Here is a 16,228-nt window from a genome sequence, read left to right on the forward strand (position 1 = left end):
GAAGATGCATTAGTTGGGGTTGGTCCAGGATGAGTCAGCTTCACTACCTCTTGAGAGCTAGGATAAGGAGCAGGAGGGCAAGGGTGTCTTACAGGGAGGACTGTTACCACTTGAACACGTGAAGACCCATCTCTTTCCCTATCTCTGTTCTCACAGAATGTGTGACACAGGAGAAGGACTATTCACTTTTCAAACAAGGGAAGGAGAAATGATCTATCAGAAGGTCCATTCTGCGACACTGGCCATAGCTGAGCAACACGAAAGATTAATGCTAGAAATGGAGCAGAAAGCCCGGGTAAGGCTCCTTCCTCGGTATCCTAACAGCTTGGGAATGAATGTCCCCATGGTCTGGTGTTCATGGTGTTCACGTGGGTCCATTCCTGGAGTGCCTCTGTGTCTACCCTGCTCTGGCCCCAGGAACTTGCCCCAGTTACCAAACCTCTGAGGCCCCATCTCTCACCCCTTTGATACCCTGCTCATTGTACCACAGAGGTTATTTGTGGCCACTCTTCGTGAGCCCTGTACTCCACGTATCTGCCTATTGCCTTAGTACCCAAAGAGGGGGGCGTGTCTAGACAGTGAAGTGAGAGCAATCCTGTCTGTGTAGCCCAATATACACTTGTACAAGATTTCAATATGGGCCCAAAATAACTAAAATTGAGGTTCTACCAGAGAGGATTTCACTTCTTGCATTTCTTTTCATCTCTTCCTTTATCATGGATGCTCTAACATTTTAAGCTTTTTCTATCTATGTTTCAGAGCCAATAATAAAGTGCTTCGCAAAGGAGTGCATACTATTTACCAACAGAATAATTTGACTATCATCCTGCTCTGGAGATGTACTATAGTTTCAGGGTCTAAAAATAATTAAGTAAATAATCTGAAGAAAGAAAGTTTATACCACCATAAAGCAAAATTATAAATGTTACTACTTTATTCAAAGAGCAGACAATGGGATGAACTTCTTTCTTCCTGCAGGAGGCCTAGAGATGCATTGAGAAGCCTCCTCATTCTCTATGAGATACATCAATAGGCCTATTTCCATTTAAGACGATGAAGTTTATATCTAGTATTATTTTTTGTTTCTAAAATTCTATGAAATAGTTTGAAGTATGAAAGAAAAAGAGAAAAATTCACTTTCTAAGAAAACAAATAGTTTAACAAATAATCTTATGTTGTTCTTAATGCATATTTTAAATGTGTTTCTGATTTCCCTACATATATATTTTTATCTTTCCATCTGGGATATGGTCAAAAGAGCCCTCCTAACTCCTGGGGGTGGGAGGGGGAGGGTAAATCCTGCTTGCACAGGCCATTTGACCCTCCATGGGAATGGATAGTAGCTTGAGCATTTTGGAGATTGATATTAACTGTGGGATTGTTTGAGCTTGTGAGACTTATCCTTCTAGAAAGATTTGGGTTAAATTTAAACCCTGGTAGCAATTATCAAATCAATATGACATTTTCCTAGTGATTCCAATCAAGTGAAATACTAAAACTACCAATTTCCAATTATTTGAAAGGCTTGTGCATTCATTATCAGCCTATATTTGCAATCTATTGATGCTCATTTTCATCCAAAATTGAAGATTGTGTTGTCATTTGCTGTTAGTTAACAGTTGACATTCTTATAGTTGTCCTAAGCAGGCAAATTCTCATAAGGAGAGAGATTTAAAGTACATTTTCATGAAGGAAATATAGAGTGCTTTCATGCAACCATGGTCATCTGCCATGGTGGAGAGCACCCAATGTGGGTCCTCCACCAACTTCCCAGTTCAACCATTCCCTAGCTGGGGAATCCTTGACAAATTACTTAAGCTCTGTGTCTTATTCTGTAACATGGGCACTTAATAGGTCTACCCACTCATTTCTTATGAGGTTTCTATATAGCAACTTAGTCTATATAAAGTGCTCAGAATTGGACCAAGCACGTACACCATCCCATGGAAGTGTTTGTTCATATGAAGGTGACGTGGGAGTGATTTTGACTTACAATAATTGCAAAAACAGTACATTATTATTCCCAACTGTGGCGATATGTCATCTCTTACACACTTTTTTTTTAAGAGAGAGAGAGAGAGAGAGAGAGAGGGAGGGAGAGAGAATTTTTTAATATTTATTTTTCAGTTCTCGGCGGACACAACATCTTTGTATGTGGTGCTGAGGATCGAACCCGGGCCGCACGCATGCCAGGCAAGCACGCTACCGCTTGAGCCACATCCCCAGCCCTCTTACACACTTTTAAATATGTCTAACCATCTTGTGACACACACACACAAAAAAAAATTCCAAAACAAAATCTAACTCACATTAGTGGTTGCTATTGTGTGTTTATCATGATTTGTACCACTGAAAAGCACACTGGGGAACTGAATCAAGCAATTGCTGCTGAGGACTCAGGGATAGTGGGTCCACTCACTAGGACCTCAGGAGTAGATGACCCCTGGATGTGGGGCCCAACAATCAAGAGATAAGAGAAAATGCAGAAGATGTCCCGATACAGGTCCACTGAGGCTCGATCTTGAAACCACACAATTCTAGAAATCGCAGAAGCAGACTTCATCACTTGGTGCACACAAGTAAATGGAGCAAACAATTTCATTTATAAAGTCTGGTGAAGGCTAATGTTAGCAAAAATTTCTATACCTCAAGTTCATTCTTCAGAGTAGGCTCAACTAGTGCTTTTCTGAGGGCTGGCTACCTCAACTTGGTAATTGCCTCAACTCCCCAAATTCTAGGATCATAATTCTAGGACCTGATTTTCAAAACACAACATTTTATTTTAGATACTTTCTATACATGCACAAAACTCTTAAAAAAGGTTCCAAGTATGAAAGAGTATTCATTCTAACTCCTCATTTGTTATTTAAAGTAAGATGAAGACCTGTGCTATCAAGGAGACAATAGTGTAGCCCAGGAATGGCCCTAAAAAGCTTATCTAAGATGTGAACATGCTGCATTTCATTCATTTTGTGTCTAGTAGGAAGCAAGGAGATACTGCTAATTGACTTTCCAGTTTTAAAACCAGGTCATGTGAGATTGATATGGACCGGGTAGCAAGTGCTTACGTATTTTAACGTGATTTAAATGATTTTATAAGATTCAATTACAAAGATCTATAAAGGTAACCAAGGCCTCAAACATAGTTGTGCGGTTAATTTAAAGCATTTGCTTTTATCCTTTTAAAGAGAGATCATTGAAGAGTGTTAGTGGATTTGTAAATTTAAGGAAAAAAAATTCAATGAGAATAATGTCTCAATACACATTTCTCATTGTGTGTGAGCTTTTCATCACTGTGAGCAAAATACCTGATGAAAACAGAAGGAAAAGTTTATTTGGGGTTCATGGTTCCATGATCAGCTGACTTCATGCTCCGAGCCTGAGGTGAAGCAGAGCTTTGTGGCAGAATGGCACCACACCGTGGAGGGAAGCTTAGGGCCGCCTTGGAGCAGAGGGAGAAGGAGAGCCAGAGGCACACCTTCCCGCACACCCATGACTTGCTTCCTCTCATCACACCCCACCTGCCTACAGTTACCGCCCAGTGAGTCCATTCAATTTATTAATCCATCATATGGGTTCATGCACTGAGTGGGTTACAGCTCTCCTGATCTAAGCAGTTTACCCCTGAACATTCCTGCAGTAACACGTGAGCATTTTCAGGGGACACCTCATGTCCAAAGCATGACAACCACAAGAAAAAGAATTCAGTATGATCTTGCAACATCACGTTTTAGGAAACCTCGTTTTGCCCTTTTAAATAAGCTTCCTTCTTGGATACCATATGACTAAACGTATTTTGATATATTTCCATAACCTAAATAGGTCATATTTCTATTCTTGCATAAAGAATCTGATATCTAGAAAAATATCCCACCTTATGAATAAAACTATGTATCTCTTACTAAACAGTACTAGACAAAGAAACTACTAAGTTGGTAAGGATATTAAAAATGTGTTTTTTGATTTCCTTCACTGAGAAAAATAATGAAGCGATTAATATTAACAGACTCAAAGTTTTTTAAGTGCAGGTTGACTACTTATTAACTATGCACAAGATGATGATGTAATTATTCAGTACTCAGGACCTGCCCAGTGCCACAGGGAAAAACAAGAACAGGGAACTTCCTTGAGTGGTGCACAATTTTGTGGGATCAATTTACCTGACATCTTTTGACTTCTTGAAATAGCAAGTTTTTCCATATCTTAAGACAACTATGATAAGACATCACCATCACCAATTTTTAGTAAACAATAATAAAATTATCCCTCGCTGTGTCCACTTTCTCCTGGAAGGGGGCTCAGGTGACTTCCCGGGTGACCAGCCCATTAGAAGCCCCCTCAGGGAATCCCCTGAGAGACGACTCCTGCAGGGTAAGAGGACCCCGCCCAATGCTGCTCTCAGACGCACCACTACAGCGTCCCACTCCTGCATCCACGTGGGGGTCACAGAGTGTGACAGGAAGGAGTGGGATAACCTTAAGCTGTCCATTTTTAACCCCAAGCCTGTCTTGCTTTAAAAGAGAGCTTTGTTTTAGGGGTGTATGGGGAAATTAAGTCAACGGAACAAATTTTAAACTGGAACCATTGCAGAGAGATTACTGACATTCCCATCATTGAGGAAATTATTAAAGTGAGATATTTAAAAAGAATGCACTTCTAGAATTTGTTTCCATTTCATAGAGGTCATTCTCAATCTTCGGAATGGCTGAGGTTCTTCAAATTCTTCTGCCAAAAGATACTCTGCTGTGCCCCTGCCACACTGTCCAGGGATAGTTCGGACTTTCACTGGGAGGCAAGAAACCTGCAGAGAAGCCCAGAAGCCTGCTGTGAGTTTAGCCTGTTGGGGTTGAGTTCAGGTTGAAGTCACCAGAGACAACAGAGCTTCAAAGGGCTCCAAATAATTTAATCTTGACATTAGTAGATGTGCTAGACACCCACACACAGACAGAAATGGTGTGAACAAAATTTTGTTTTCTTTTTATGTTCTTAAAAGCTTTGCAGCAGTTATGAAATGTTCACAGGTAGAGGGCAGCTGAGGAGACAGGAGGGAAAGAAAAAGATGTCTTCCTGATAGCTTAAAAAATTAACTAAATAAAAGAAAGGGGGATTTTCAAATTTGAAAATGTATTTGAAGCTAAACAGTCTCACATAATAAGAATTAGTTGTTTTGTTTTGTTTTTTTTCAACAAACATTGAGGATGCTCCTGTTTTCCTGAAATTCCTATTTCTTAGTCAGCAAAAATGTCCTGTGTACAATTTAAGGACAAATAGCACCAGTGCCATTGAAATACCAACAAACGGCAACGCTGCATCCACTGCTTTACAGAATCCCTCTGCAGGACTAGCCAAATGGCCGCTCTTGCCAGAGCCGTCAACCCTGTGACCACCCTACGCACTGGTGGACAGAAAGAGGACCACCAGAGTCTCATAAAACTCCTTCCCTGGAATCAAATAAGTGCTTTTTTTTATTATTATTTGCTAGTTGACATACCATGTTTCTTATTAGTAGAAATGTAAAGGATTAAAAGCAGGTCAGTTTCACACATTTGATAAAATAAAAAATGGAAAAAGCCTCACTTTTCAACAACTGTGGACATTTGGTGTGATGATAATTTTAAAATGAGTCATGCCCTTTTATAATGTGTTAGTGAAGGAGTTTCTGATGAAGCCACAGCAGCCTTTTCCTCTGCCCCCCATCGGCAGGTAGAAGTGTGTCCAAGGACATGCGCAGCTCAGAGGAAGAGGAAAGGACAGAGTGGAACCAACTTTAGCCCACGTCATCTACACAGTGACTAGAAATTAAGTGGGTTGTCCCTTCTTCAGTCACGTTCCCCATGAAGCGGGCATTCTCCAGCAGGGAAAGGGCTCAGTCTGTGGTTTCTGAGCACAAGCTGCACGTGTGATCTGACGAGAAGAACTGCAAGTACATTGATTCTTCAGACTTCTATTCAGCATTCTACTGCTCAGTGTAATCAATAATAATCGTAAGACAAGATTCTTGAGTATTGACAATGACTCACTCCCTGCTGGAGAATGACACTCACATATTTGTGAAATTTTCTTTCATTTGATAAACACTGGCTGTAATGCATCAACGCAAGCTCAATTAGAACAAGTCATTGTGATCAATGATAAAAGTGGACCCGTGAGACTAATTAATCAATTCACTTACTGCTCTTCAGTTTCTGAACACTAAGGAAAATTTATTCTCTAACCACACACACACACACACACACACACACACACATGCACACGTACACACATGCATGCACGCAAACTAGATTTCTTCATTAATACACAATGAGGTGGAAATGTTGAGAGGCAACATACAATTTGTCTGGTCAGGGGTTCCATAACACAGTGGAAGAATAAACAGTTGCTTTGGATCATGTTCTCTGTTCTTAAAAGTTGTTCTGCATACTCCAAGTCACTTCAGAGCATGCCGTATGTGTATTTCTTATATTTAAGCAACTAGAGCTGCAACTGCATTCAAAAAAATGACTGCTTGATAAAACAGGGTCCAACTTCCCTGTTAAAAATAGCTTTGTTTCTTTTCTTTTCTTTTTTTTTTTGTATAAAAACATAGACATTTGTTCTCATTATAGATATAGATNTTTTTTTTTTTTTTGGCCGGGGGGGGGGGGGAGGATAGAACTGAGCAACAAAAGGACACACACCATGGGGCTTTCTTAATAGAAAAGAACAGCTTTCAACAGTTAATCAAAATCATACAACTCTCTGACAAGTACACCTAAAACCCAGTGCATTAGACTCCCTTCTTGGAAATGCTTTAAAACAGAAGAAAAATAGTGTAAGCTACCCATGGGTAGACTAACATCTAAAAGTTGATGTTGGTGTTTCACGAAAGAATAATCAGCGTGCTTTCCTTGAACGCCACCGAAGCTGTCAGCTCCCCGTTCGTGGTGAGTGAAAGCTCACAGGTCGCAGAAGCAGAAACCCACGGTGGTCAGTAAGAGATCCTGGAGGAAGGCTAACCAGCGCTATGCAACCTGGGGCCAGTCACTTGCCGTCTCTGTGCTTTTTGCTACCTCTTCTTAAGAGGTTGAGTGGAGCACAATGATAATATCTACCTCACAATGTTAGAATACCACCTGGGGTTAAAGAAAAGCTCAAAAATTATTAACTATTTCATGAAACAGATGACAAAATAATTAGCTTTATTTTTAAATGGTGAAAATAGTTTTAATCACTACTGAAAATTCATCTCAGCTTTCATTATGCATATCATTATGCATATAGATTTTATATATTTAAAATTTTAAAAGAGGAAAATTTTGATGTAAAACATGAAGTTTAATGCTTAACATGTATGCATTCATCATAATTTTTATATTCAAAGAGTAGCTCTGTAAATGCATTTACCTACCGATAGAGATGATCCAGAGAAAGAGATATGCATTCAGGAGATAAATACATAAATATTTATATATATATTTACATTTATATAAGTATGCTTAAAAGCATTATTGTCTATAATAAGAATATAATTTTAAAATATTTATGTAGATGTTTGTAATGATTTCTGTGGTTATTCTAAAGCTTGGCTTTTTTCATACTACCTGAAAATATTTTGGCCAATGCAGAATTGTAGAATATAAATAATAACACTTGTTTTATATCAAATTTAATGCAAATACTATTCTGCAAAGTTCAGCTGAATGACATCCAGCAACTTTCACTCAACGACTATGTAGATCACATTTTATTTGTTATCCTGGTACAAACTCAGCAAGGTGTCTTCTAATTTCTTTCCATTTATCTTGAATAAAATGGAAGATTAAGTGTGACGTGTCCTCTATTGAAAATTAAGCCAAGTCTGGGAGACACCAATTGTCCATAAACCTTCAGACTTGAGAGAACGGCTTTAATGGAGGCAGGCAGTGCCAAGTGCGGCTGGCCTCAGGACCCTGGGTCTCTGCTCCAGCCAGTCTCACGTTTCAGGAGCTTCTTTCCAAGAAGGAGACCAGGCGTTCTCAGCTGCAGTGCACTCGTGGGCGTTCCCTGACCACGCCACACAAGCTCATTTGACCACTGACACACATTTCACGAGTCACCTTTGCACTACTGGTTGACAGTGTTTCCCTACCCAGTCCCTCCCGCCTCGGTCACACAGGAACATGCCGACTGTGCTCCAAGAAACATTTCCTTACGCCCTCTTCATGCAGAGAAGGCCTTTCACAGCTTCTATTACGTGCACACGTACACACACACACACACACACGAATACTCTGCCACCGGCATTGCCCATCTGTCCCCACCTTCCCTATCACACTGACAATTTGTCCAAATGCCTTTTCTTGGGTTTTGTGCTTCTACTTAGCTCTTAGGGCGAGGTACAAATATGTGTCCCTGACTTCATTGTCATTCCTTTAATAGCTCAATTTTGACAAATTTCTGTGTCTTGACGCTTTCCCATAGACACCTCTAGCTGTGCCACCTCTCCCAAGCAGTGGTGGCAGTAACAATGCAGCAGTCTCTACCAGGCATCTCAGGTGTGAAAAACGCTGTGCTTCTCACTCTAAAAACACATCTTCTATGACATTTGTCACACTCAAAATAGAATACACTAACTCCAATTTAGAGATAAGGAAACTCCGAGACTGAAAACAAATTACTTTGCCTGCGGGTCCTACAACTAGGCAGCTGAGGTCCCTATCCAGGAGCAGTCAGCTGACAGTGATGCTCCTGTCCTTCGGGGCTCTAGTCCTGCCCACAGGCCGCAGGAAAGAGGCGCTGGACGTCCTGCCTTGGTCCTGTGGAATTCCTGGTGGGCGTTGTCCTCAGCTCACCTGCTCCTGAAGATAAGGGCACTGGTGGCAACTTCATAGCAAGTTCTGGTGATGAGGGAAGAACAGCTCTGCAGCCTCGGAGGCACTGCTGGGGGCTGTGCTCTGTGAGCAGAGGGCATCATCCCTCTGCACCTTCTGTCCTCTCTGTGAAGCTGAGATGGCATATGGATGATTTATGTGGACGTTCGGTGGGATCACATGTGCAACCAGCTCACACATTGCCAGGCAATAAGTGAATGAATCACAAGTTAATTCATAAATGCTAAATTTCATCTCTCCCAGATGTGTAGATTTGTGTCACAATGGCTAACACAAATTTCTAGGTCATCACTAGAGAGTTGCAGAGTGAAAGGAAGTGTGTGTGTGTGTGTGTGTGTATGTGTGTGTGTGTGAGCTGTGGAGGAAACCAAGGGTCTTGTGCATGCTAGACCAGCGCTGCTCCTCCACCAAGCTACCTCTCCAGCCTGGTCAGTTAGCTTATGTACAGGTGAATTTTGGAGAGATAAACAGATGAATACAAATTAATACTAATGCTCGTCACAGAGAGAAAGTTTCAAAACAGCAAGGTGGAAAAAGTAATAAGGTAACCCAAATATATATATATATATATATATGTATATATATGTATATATACATATTTATTTATTTGGTAGAACCNATATATATATATATATATATATATATATATATATATGTATATATATGTATATATACATATTTATTTATTTGGTAGAACCACAAAGAGGGGCTAGCAGCCAGGACCATCACAAAAACAGTTGTCCCTCCCCCTTCTGGGCAATGCAAGTACTCTCCAAGTTCAGGGCTGGATTGTCCCACATGGCAAAAAGCTGGGGAGGAAACTCATCTTTCTCAGGAAAGATCAGCATCCAAGTCTAAACAGCTATGGGCTTGTAAGGCTGTTTGCTGTACAGAACTACTTGGAAAGTCAGTAGGAATGAAGGTTGTCAAAGAAATGCAAAGCCTGTGTGACTCCAAAAGAACTGCTTCCTGACCATTACCCTTTCAACCAGGAGGCACCAAGTTTCCTGAAGTTCAGGAGAGAGGGGATATGCATTGCAGCAGGAAATGCTATGGACATCTTTGTGTTTTCTTTGTGTTTTCCTTTCTCATTGTCTTCAGGAAGGCAAAACCCTTTCCACGTGGATAAGTTCATGAAGGTACTATCTTAATTTCTGTGTAGTTCACTCAGAGCATAAATAAAGGTACTATCTTAATTTCTGTGGAGCTCGCTTGGAGCGTACATCATGCTCTTCAGCTGTGGGCTGGCTCTGAGAGATGTGCAACCCTCAGAACAAAAATGTTTTCACTACTCTCTGGACCTTATTGAACTGTGATCTCTACCCTTTTTGGATGCAACAAATAAGTGACTTCTGATTCATTGCTCAGTATTCCAGAGAACTAACAGTTGTTTCAAAAAAATGCAACAAAGTTGAGGTTAGAGCCAAAAATGGTAGAAAGTTTGGGCAAGTGTCTTAGAATCCATTAAATGTTTCTGTATCCAGTTGATTTCTGCATCTGTGCGGAGGCACTCTTTCTGAATCTTGAGCCTGTCTGTGCAAATGGAGTAGCAGAGAGTGTTGCCTTCAGGAAAGAGCCCACAGTTAATACTGAGGGAATTCTGCAGGATTTTGTGGTTTTTTTGTTTAGTTTTGTTTTGTTTAGCAATTTTTAACTAATGCCACCATAAGGACCAACACAGATCATCCCAGAGAAGGAACAAACTAACTTGACAGACGTAGGTCCACCTTTAATTTCTTAAAACACAATAATTGCTTAGAAATGATCTCACAATACATTTTTTTCTTTTTTTTTTTGTATAAAAACATAGACATTTGTTCTCATTATAGATATAGATTTTCCCATCTTTTTTTAATGTATTTACTCTTAGGATCCTAAAAATCCTCCAGGTCCTATTGAAGCAAAGTTCTTTCAATTAAGAAATCACTACAATACTATAATAATTTAAAGCTTATTTTTGTCTTAATACTTTCACCTGAAGCCTGTCATAATATGAAATAGTTAAGGATGATTATATATATTCTTGTTGAATTCTTTCACCAAGCATTTTATCAGGAGTTTAAAATGAGAACTAATGAAATTCTCTAATAAAAGTTCTTGAACCATTGAGACCTTGTCTCCGTCACTGTGCCAGTCAGAAAGGTTTAAAGTCCCATGGTTTAAAGTTAATAACAAAGTTAAAAACCACTGGACAAATCAGACAGATGCTACATTTTCTATTAGACTGTCCGCAGCACAGAAGACTTACATCAGTTTGATAAGAACGCCAAAACAAAATATCACAGACTGAGTGCTTAGCCAACAAGTTCATTTTCTTACAATTCTGGAGACAGAGTTCAAATCCACATTGCGGAGGGGCTAGCTCCTCCCTGTGTCTGTCCTGGGCTTGCAGATGGCTTTCTTCTTGCTGTGTCATTTCACAGTCTTTTCACTGTTCACATTAATCCCTGAGGTCTCTTCTTCTCATATGAAGACCTTTTTGGATTAAGATCTTAACTTTATGGCCTCCTCTAACCTTAATTAACCTCTTCAAAGACCCTGTCTTCAATGGAGTAAGGGCTTCAACACAAAAATTTCGGGGACGCTATTCAGTCCCTAGCAGTGCTTCGTGCACAGCAGGCATGAATGGTGACTGGTGTGGAGGACAAGGCCTGAGGTGTAGTGCACAAGATGCATAAAGATCCCCAGAAAATCCACAATCCGGTTTTAAACACGAAATCTTTTTCTGCAACTAAATATAAAGGAAAGATAAAGAGAAACCAAAGAAACAAATGAAGAACTAGACACCACACAAGGGCTTCTACGGCTTGACAGCATGAGGAGGGAGAAGTAGAGGGACATGGGGTGATCCAGGTGGACACTGCATGGAGGGAGTTATTATTCCCCAGTGGTTTCCAGTTATTTGTTTCCAGCAAACAAAATGTTTGTTGTGTTTCCATAATGTTTAAGACTGATCATTTTTTTTGGCGGGGGGGGGGGGGGAAGCAGGGGATATTTCCCAGAACAGAAAAAATGGAAGGAAGATCACTCTCATCAAATTTCAGAAAGATCTATTGTATGCTAAGTAATAAACAAATTATAATTCATTAAAAAAGAATAGTTAGGCAGTAAACAGAACTGTGATTAATAGAAGATTCATTTTATGAATTAATTGATGTTATTAATGGACATTGGTGACACAAGCTAAAGATTTATGTGTTTAATTAAGTTTGGACCTCATGTGGGAAACTGGCTTTAAAAGCAAAAAAGCCTTTTCTCCCACTAACACTCTCATAAAATGAGCCTTGTCGGTGTTCTTGGGACGCAGGGGTGATGAACTTCAGTCCTGGTGTGTCCTTCACACGGAGCCCCATGCATAGAAATTCTCCAACCATCACGGCAGGGCAGACTGGAAATGCAGATGTTAATCATGTCCCAAAGAGTCCAAACTTCTGCCATATGAAAACCCAGATTCACCTTCTCCTTAGCTCCTCCCACAATAGCAGGAGGAGGCTGAGGAAAGTCTACCTATGCTTGTTCATAAGGAGGAAAGCTTGCAATATGCCAAATTCTGGAAAATGTAAAAATTGGTTGCAAAGCTGCTATTTGGAGCCATCTTTTTTTAAAAATACCCTCGATAATGCCAGACTTCTAAGTGGATGGAGGATAACACTCTGTGACTAGAGATAGAAGAGAGAGCAGTTCTGGAAATGGCTTTCCACTAGAAAAAGTAAAATCAAATTGGCACCTTCAAACTCTGACTACACCTTCCCTTAAAATGTAAAAATGATGGCTTTATGTGGATTTAAAGGGCCTGTCACATCACACCAGGTGCTTTCCTGACAGCAATCTCATATGAAGAGCCCCACCGTCTGCTATATAAGGAATGTGAAATTGACCATGGGTGGGGCTGGGCACTGTGAGAGTCCAAGGCTAGATTTGACAGAGATGACCTTTAAAACTCCAATTTTTGCTAAGTCAGGAATAAACTAAGGGAGAATATGACAATTTTTATTCATTAGAGAATTCACATTGTCTATCAAAAAGCCCGTGTTTGCTCAGGTGTCCGAGAAATGTATGTATACAAAGATCAAACCCATCCACTTCTCTAAGGTTTCTAAGACCCGGTATGAATCAATAAAAATGAATCTTTTTAACAACTTCAGTATGAACTACTATTTTGTTTGTACTTAGCATATTCCTGAGCAAGTGATGTGATATGTGCGAGTCCCTTCTGCTATCCTTAAAGTGTATGTTTCAAATAAGAAAAAGCACCTCTTTTTTATTACCATTTCTTAGAGAAAAAACTTGACTAATCTGCATAAGTTCCCATCATAGGAGCAAGAAAAAGATGTTTGAGAAAAGAAGACATTGTCCGAGGGAAGGGGTGTTAGGAAGGGACTAAAATTCGGCAAAATGATTCACGGGTGTCGTGTTCTGGGGATCTGATTCTGAAGAGCTTACAGCTTCATATTTTGAGGGGGTTTTGCCATTCTTTAAGTTGTAGAAGGCTGAGAGTAATGCATGTAGCTCTTGTTCACAGAAATGCAAATTAATTTTTCTGGTGGAATACAGTTGATCATCTATCTCCCTGGAATTTTGCTGGCATTCCTGATTGATTGGCTCTCAGCCTTTTCGACTTTGGGTGGAATCAGTTGACTACCCTAATGCTCCCTTCCCAGTTAATGAACTTAATTGGGTACAAGTGTTAATTTCAAAACTTTGGAGTAAAGACATTGCTTTTTAAAAATTACTCTTCAGTCGGGAACGGTGCTGGCATCTAGAACCGATTCTACTCTCTACTACTCAAATTCAATCCTCAACAAAACAGATTCCAGTTAAATATCTTTTCTTTCTCTCTTAGCTTCAGACAAGCTTGACGGAACCAATGACATTATCCAAATCCATCTCTCTTCCTCGTAGCGCATACTGGCATCACATCACGCGTCAGAACAGCGTTGGAGAAATCTACAGTTTGCAAGGCAAGTACCTTTAAAAACAGCCGAGCAGCCCTGACTGCCATCAGCTTCCCAGGTGGACCAGCAGTCTTGCAAATTGCTCTGCGTTTGCAGGGCTCCTTTTCCTCCATTTTCATTTATCGGCTGTCACTGGCCACAGTGGGAACTCCGAGAGACACAGTTGCTTTTTAAAAGCTGTAATTTCATACGCTTGTGGTAAAAATTATTCCAAAAATTACTGTGAGAGCTAAGGATCCAATTTGGCACAAGACCTTGACAAAACACATTATCAGGAGCTAAAAGCTAATGCTGAGATCTGTTTCATGCTGTGTTTTACAAAGGAATTCTATTTTAGCATCTTTTTCCCTTAACAGGATTAAGTACCAGCTCAGGACTGACTTCAGGCTCAGTAATAACAGGCTGCATAAACCTCCCCACAGAAGTTTTGAGGTTCAGAGAAAGCCTCAACCTGGAAACCCTTCAGGGAGGCCGTGGGGGAGGGGGCCAAGTGTATACACAGTGCTTCTCTATTTCCCCTGATGACTAATTAACAATATGGGAATGACTTGTGAGGTGTCAAGTTAATAGACAGCAGATATTTGATCAAAAGCAGCAGAAACCTCTGCTCAGGAGTTGCTTCCTATGCCTTCTTTTTGGTTTTTAAAAATGAATAATATTTTCCTTCAAATAAAAGGTTAGGCTACAAGCAGTTGACTAACAGCTGACCCACACTGGAAGAGGACTTTGCTTTCAGCCTAAGAAAAATAAGGCTGAAATGCACATTTACTCATCTAGCAAACAGTAACTGCACATCAAAGGCTTCAACATAACAGGCAAACACTTAATACCTGGTGAAGCAATGGCCAGTCATGACCTTGAGCGTGGTTAGGCATTCCAAATGTTGGCCCCTGTCAGACATTAGCTTTTGTCTGTATGAACAACACTAAATGTTTTGCAAAAATTCTATGATAAGTAAATTAACATAATGTGAATATTTTGAGAGCAATGTTTACTTGTCAAAATTTTAAGCGTAGACCAACAGAATTTGATCAATGAGAATGTGGGGTTGAAGAACTATTCCACAAGGAAAGGTAGTTGGAATGATTTTAGCCACTTACTGAAGGCAAATGCATTTTATATTTTAAATGGCTTGTAGTTTAAATGGTCTTCTATGGCCAATTTGATTACCTGTATTGATTGTCTGTGTTTCAGACACAGTTGTTGTTTTGTTGTATTGTCTAGTTTTATGAGAAATAAATAATAAAATAAAAATTAGAGGACTGGGAAAAGCAAAGGGAACTGGTTTGGCAGTTTTAAGAATCAGAAAGTGAAGATAAGCTTCTCAGGTCTCTGCTTGCCTCTGCAGAGAGCAGAATCCCACAGCAAAACTCTGAGTTACGATCTTGTCAAATTAATTTTTCCCTTTCCTGTGATTAGAATGAGATTCACTTAAAGTATAAAGTTTAGTCATAAATATACATGTGTAAATATTGATATTCACTCAAAGAAAACTAAAACGTTGGGATATTTGAATGAGGAAATTAAAAACATCAAATTTCTAAGCAAAAAAAGTATGAGATGAATAGAAATAGGAATAAATTTTCAATGAAATAATAGCTTTGGTTTTTGTCAATGGGTTAGTATATATTTCAAGTAAATAGAAGACAGTTATTTTGATGGTAGCAAAATTAAAACTTTTCTCTGAAGAGAAAGCTGACATTTAGACTGAAATTCGACTTCAAAGATCATTTCACACCCATCCAAGAAAGATACTGGAGTGTGTTAAAATAGCTTAGAACTTTGCCAGAGACCCTTAAATGACAATCTTAATTTACCTATTGAGCAAGAAACCCTAACTGACTGGAATTCTCTATGAGATGTCTGATATTAATTTCCAGTAAAGCTAGGGCTTATTAAAGAAATTCCTCATCAGTTGCAATGAACAATTTATTTACATGGTCTCAGGATCACACATTTCTCTGGTTGGTTGGTGGGTTTTGTGTAACAGAAAATATACATTGATTATTGTGTATCAAATATATAGAAAATGTATGCAGATTATACTTCACTGTACTGTGGGTTGGCTTTTTGCATTACATTTTTCTTTGAACACTACATTTTGCCATTTTGTATACCTCTCATTGTTACACAGAAAGATAGATATAAAGATGTTGAGGTGGGAGGGAAGAAGGGAGGTAGAGAGGAGGTAGATGGACAGGTAGTAGATAATAAATAGACGGAGATAGAAACTGGCTAGTGATACTTTGGCAATGGTGGTGTTTTGTGGTCTGTTCTTTTGTGGCAGGCAAAATTAAGAGACAGACAAAAGTCTCAGTAGTGTTTTTACTGGGACTAGGCCCTAATGGAACCAGGGTAGAATAAAACTACTGAAACAAAGAAGAAATAAAACAGAAACAGTGAACCTCAGCCCTCTTTCATGCA

At 39.6% G+C, this 16,228-nt stretch overlaps 1 protein-coding gene across 2 annotated transcripts in view; it reads left to right on the plus strand.

Moving 5' to 3' along the window:
• The window catches only part of Dok6 (docking protein 6), a 376,031-nt gene that overhangs the window by 282,354 nt on the left and 77,449 nt on the right, over positions 1-16,228 (plus strand). For both annotated transcript variants that reach the window (XM_015499571.2, XM_048806626.1), the window contains 2 exons: positions 157-295; positions 13,693-13,810. In XM_015499571.2, coding sequence (XP_015355057.1) covers positions 157-295; positions 13,693-13,810 — 257 coding nt within the window. The remainder of the gene's footprint in view (positions 1-156; positions 296-13,692; positions 13,811-16,228) is intronic.

Source organism: Marmota marmota, unplaced genomic scaffold (genome assembly GCF_001458135.2).
Source record: "Marmota marmota marmota unplaced genomic scaffold, marMar, whole genome shotgun sequence".
Lineage (NCBI taxonomy): Eukaryota > Metazoa > Chordata > Mammalia > Rodentia > Sciuridae > Marmota > Marmota marmota.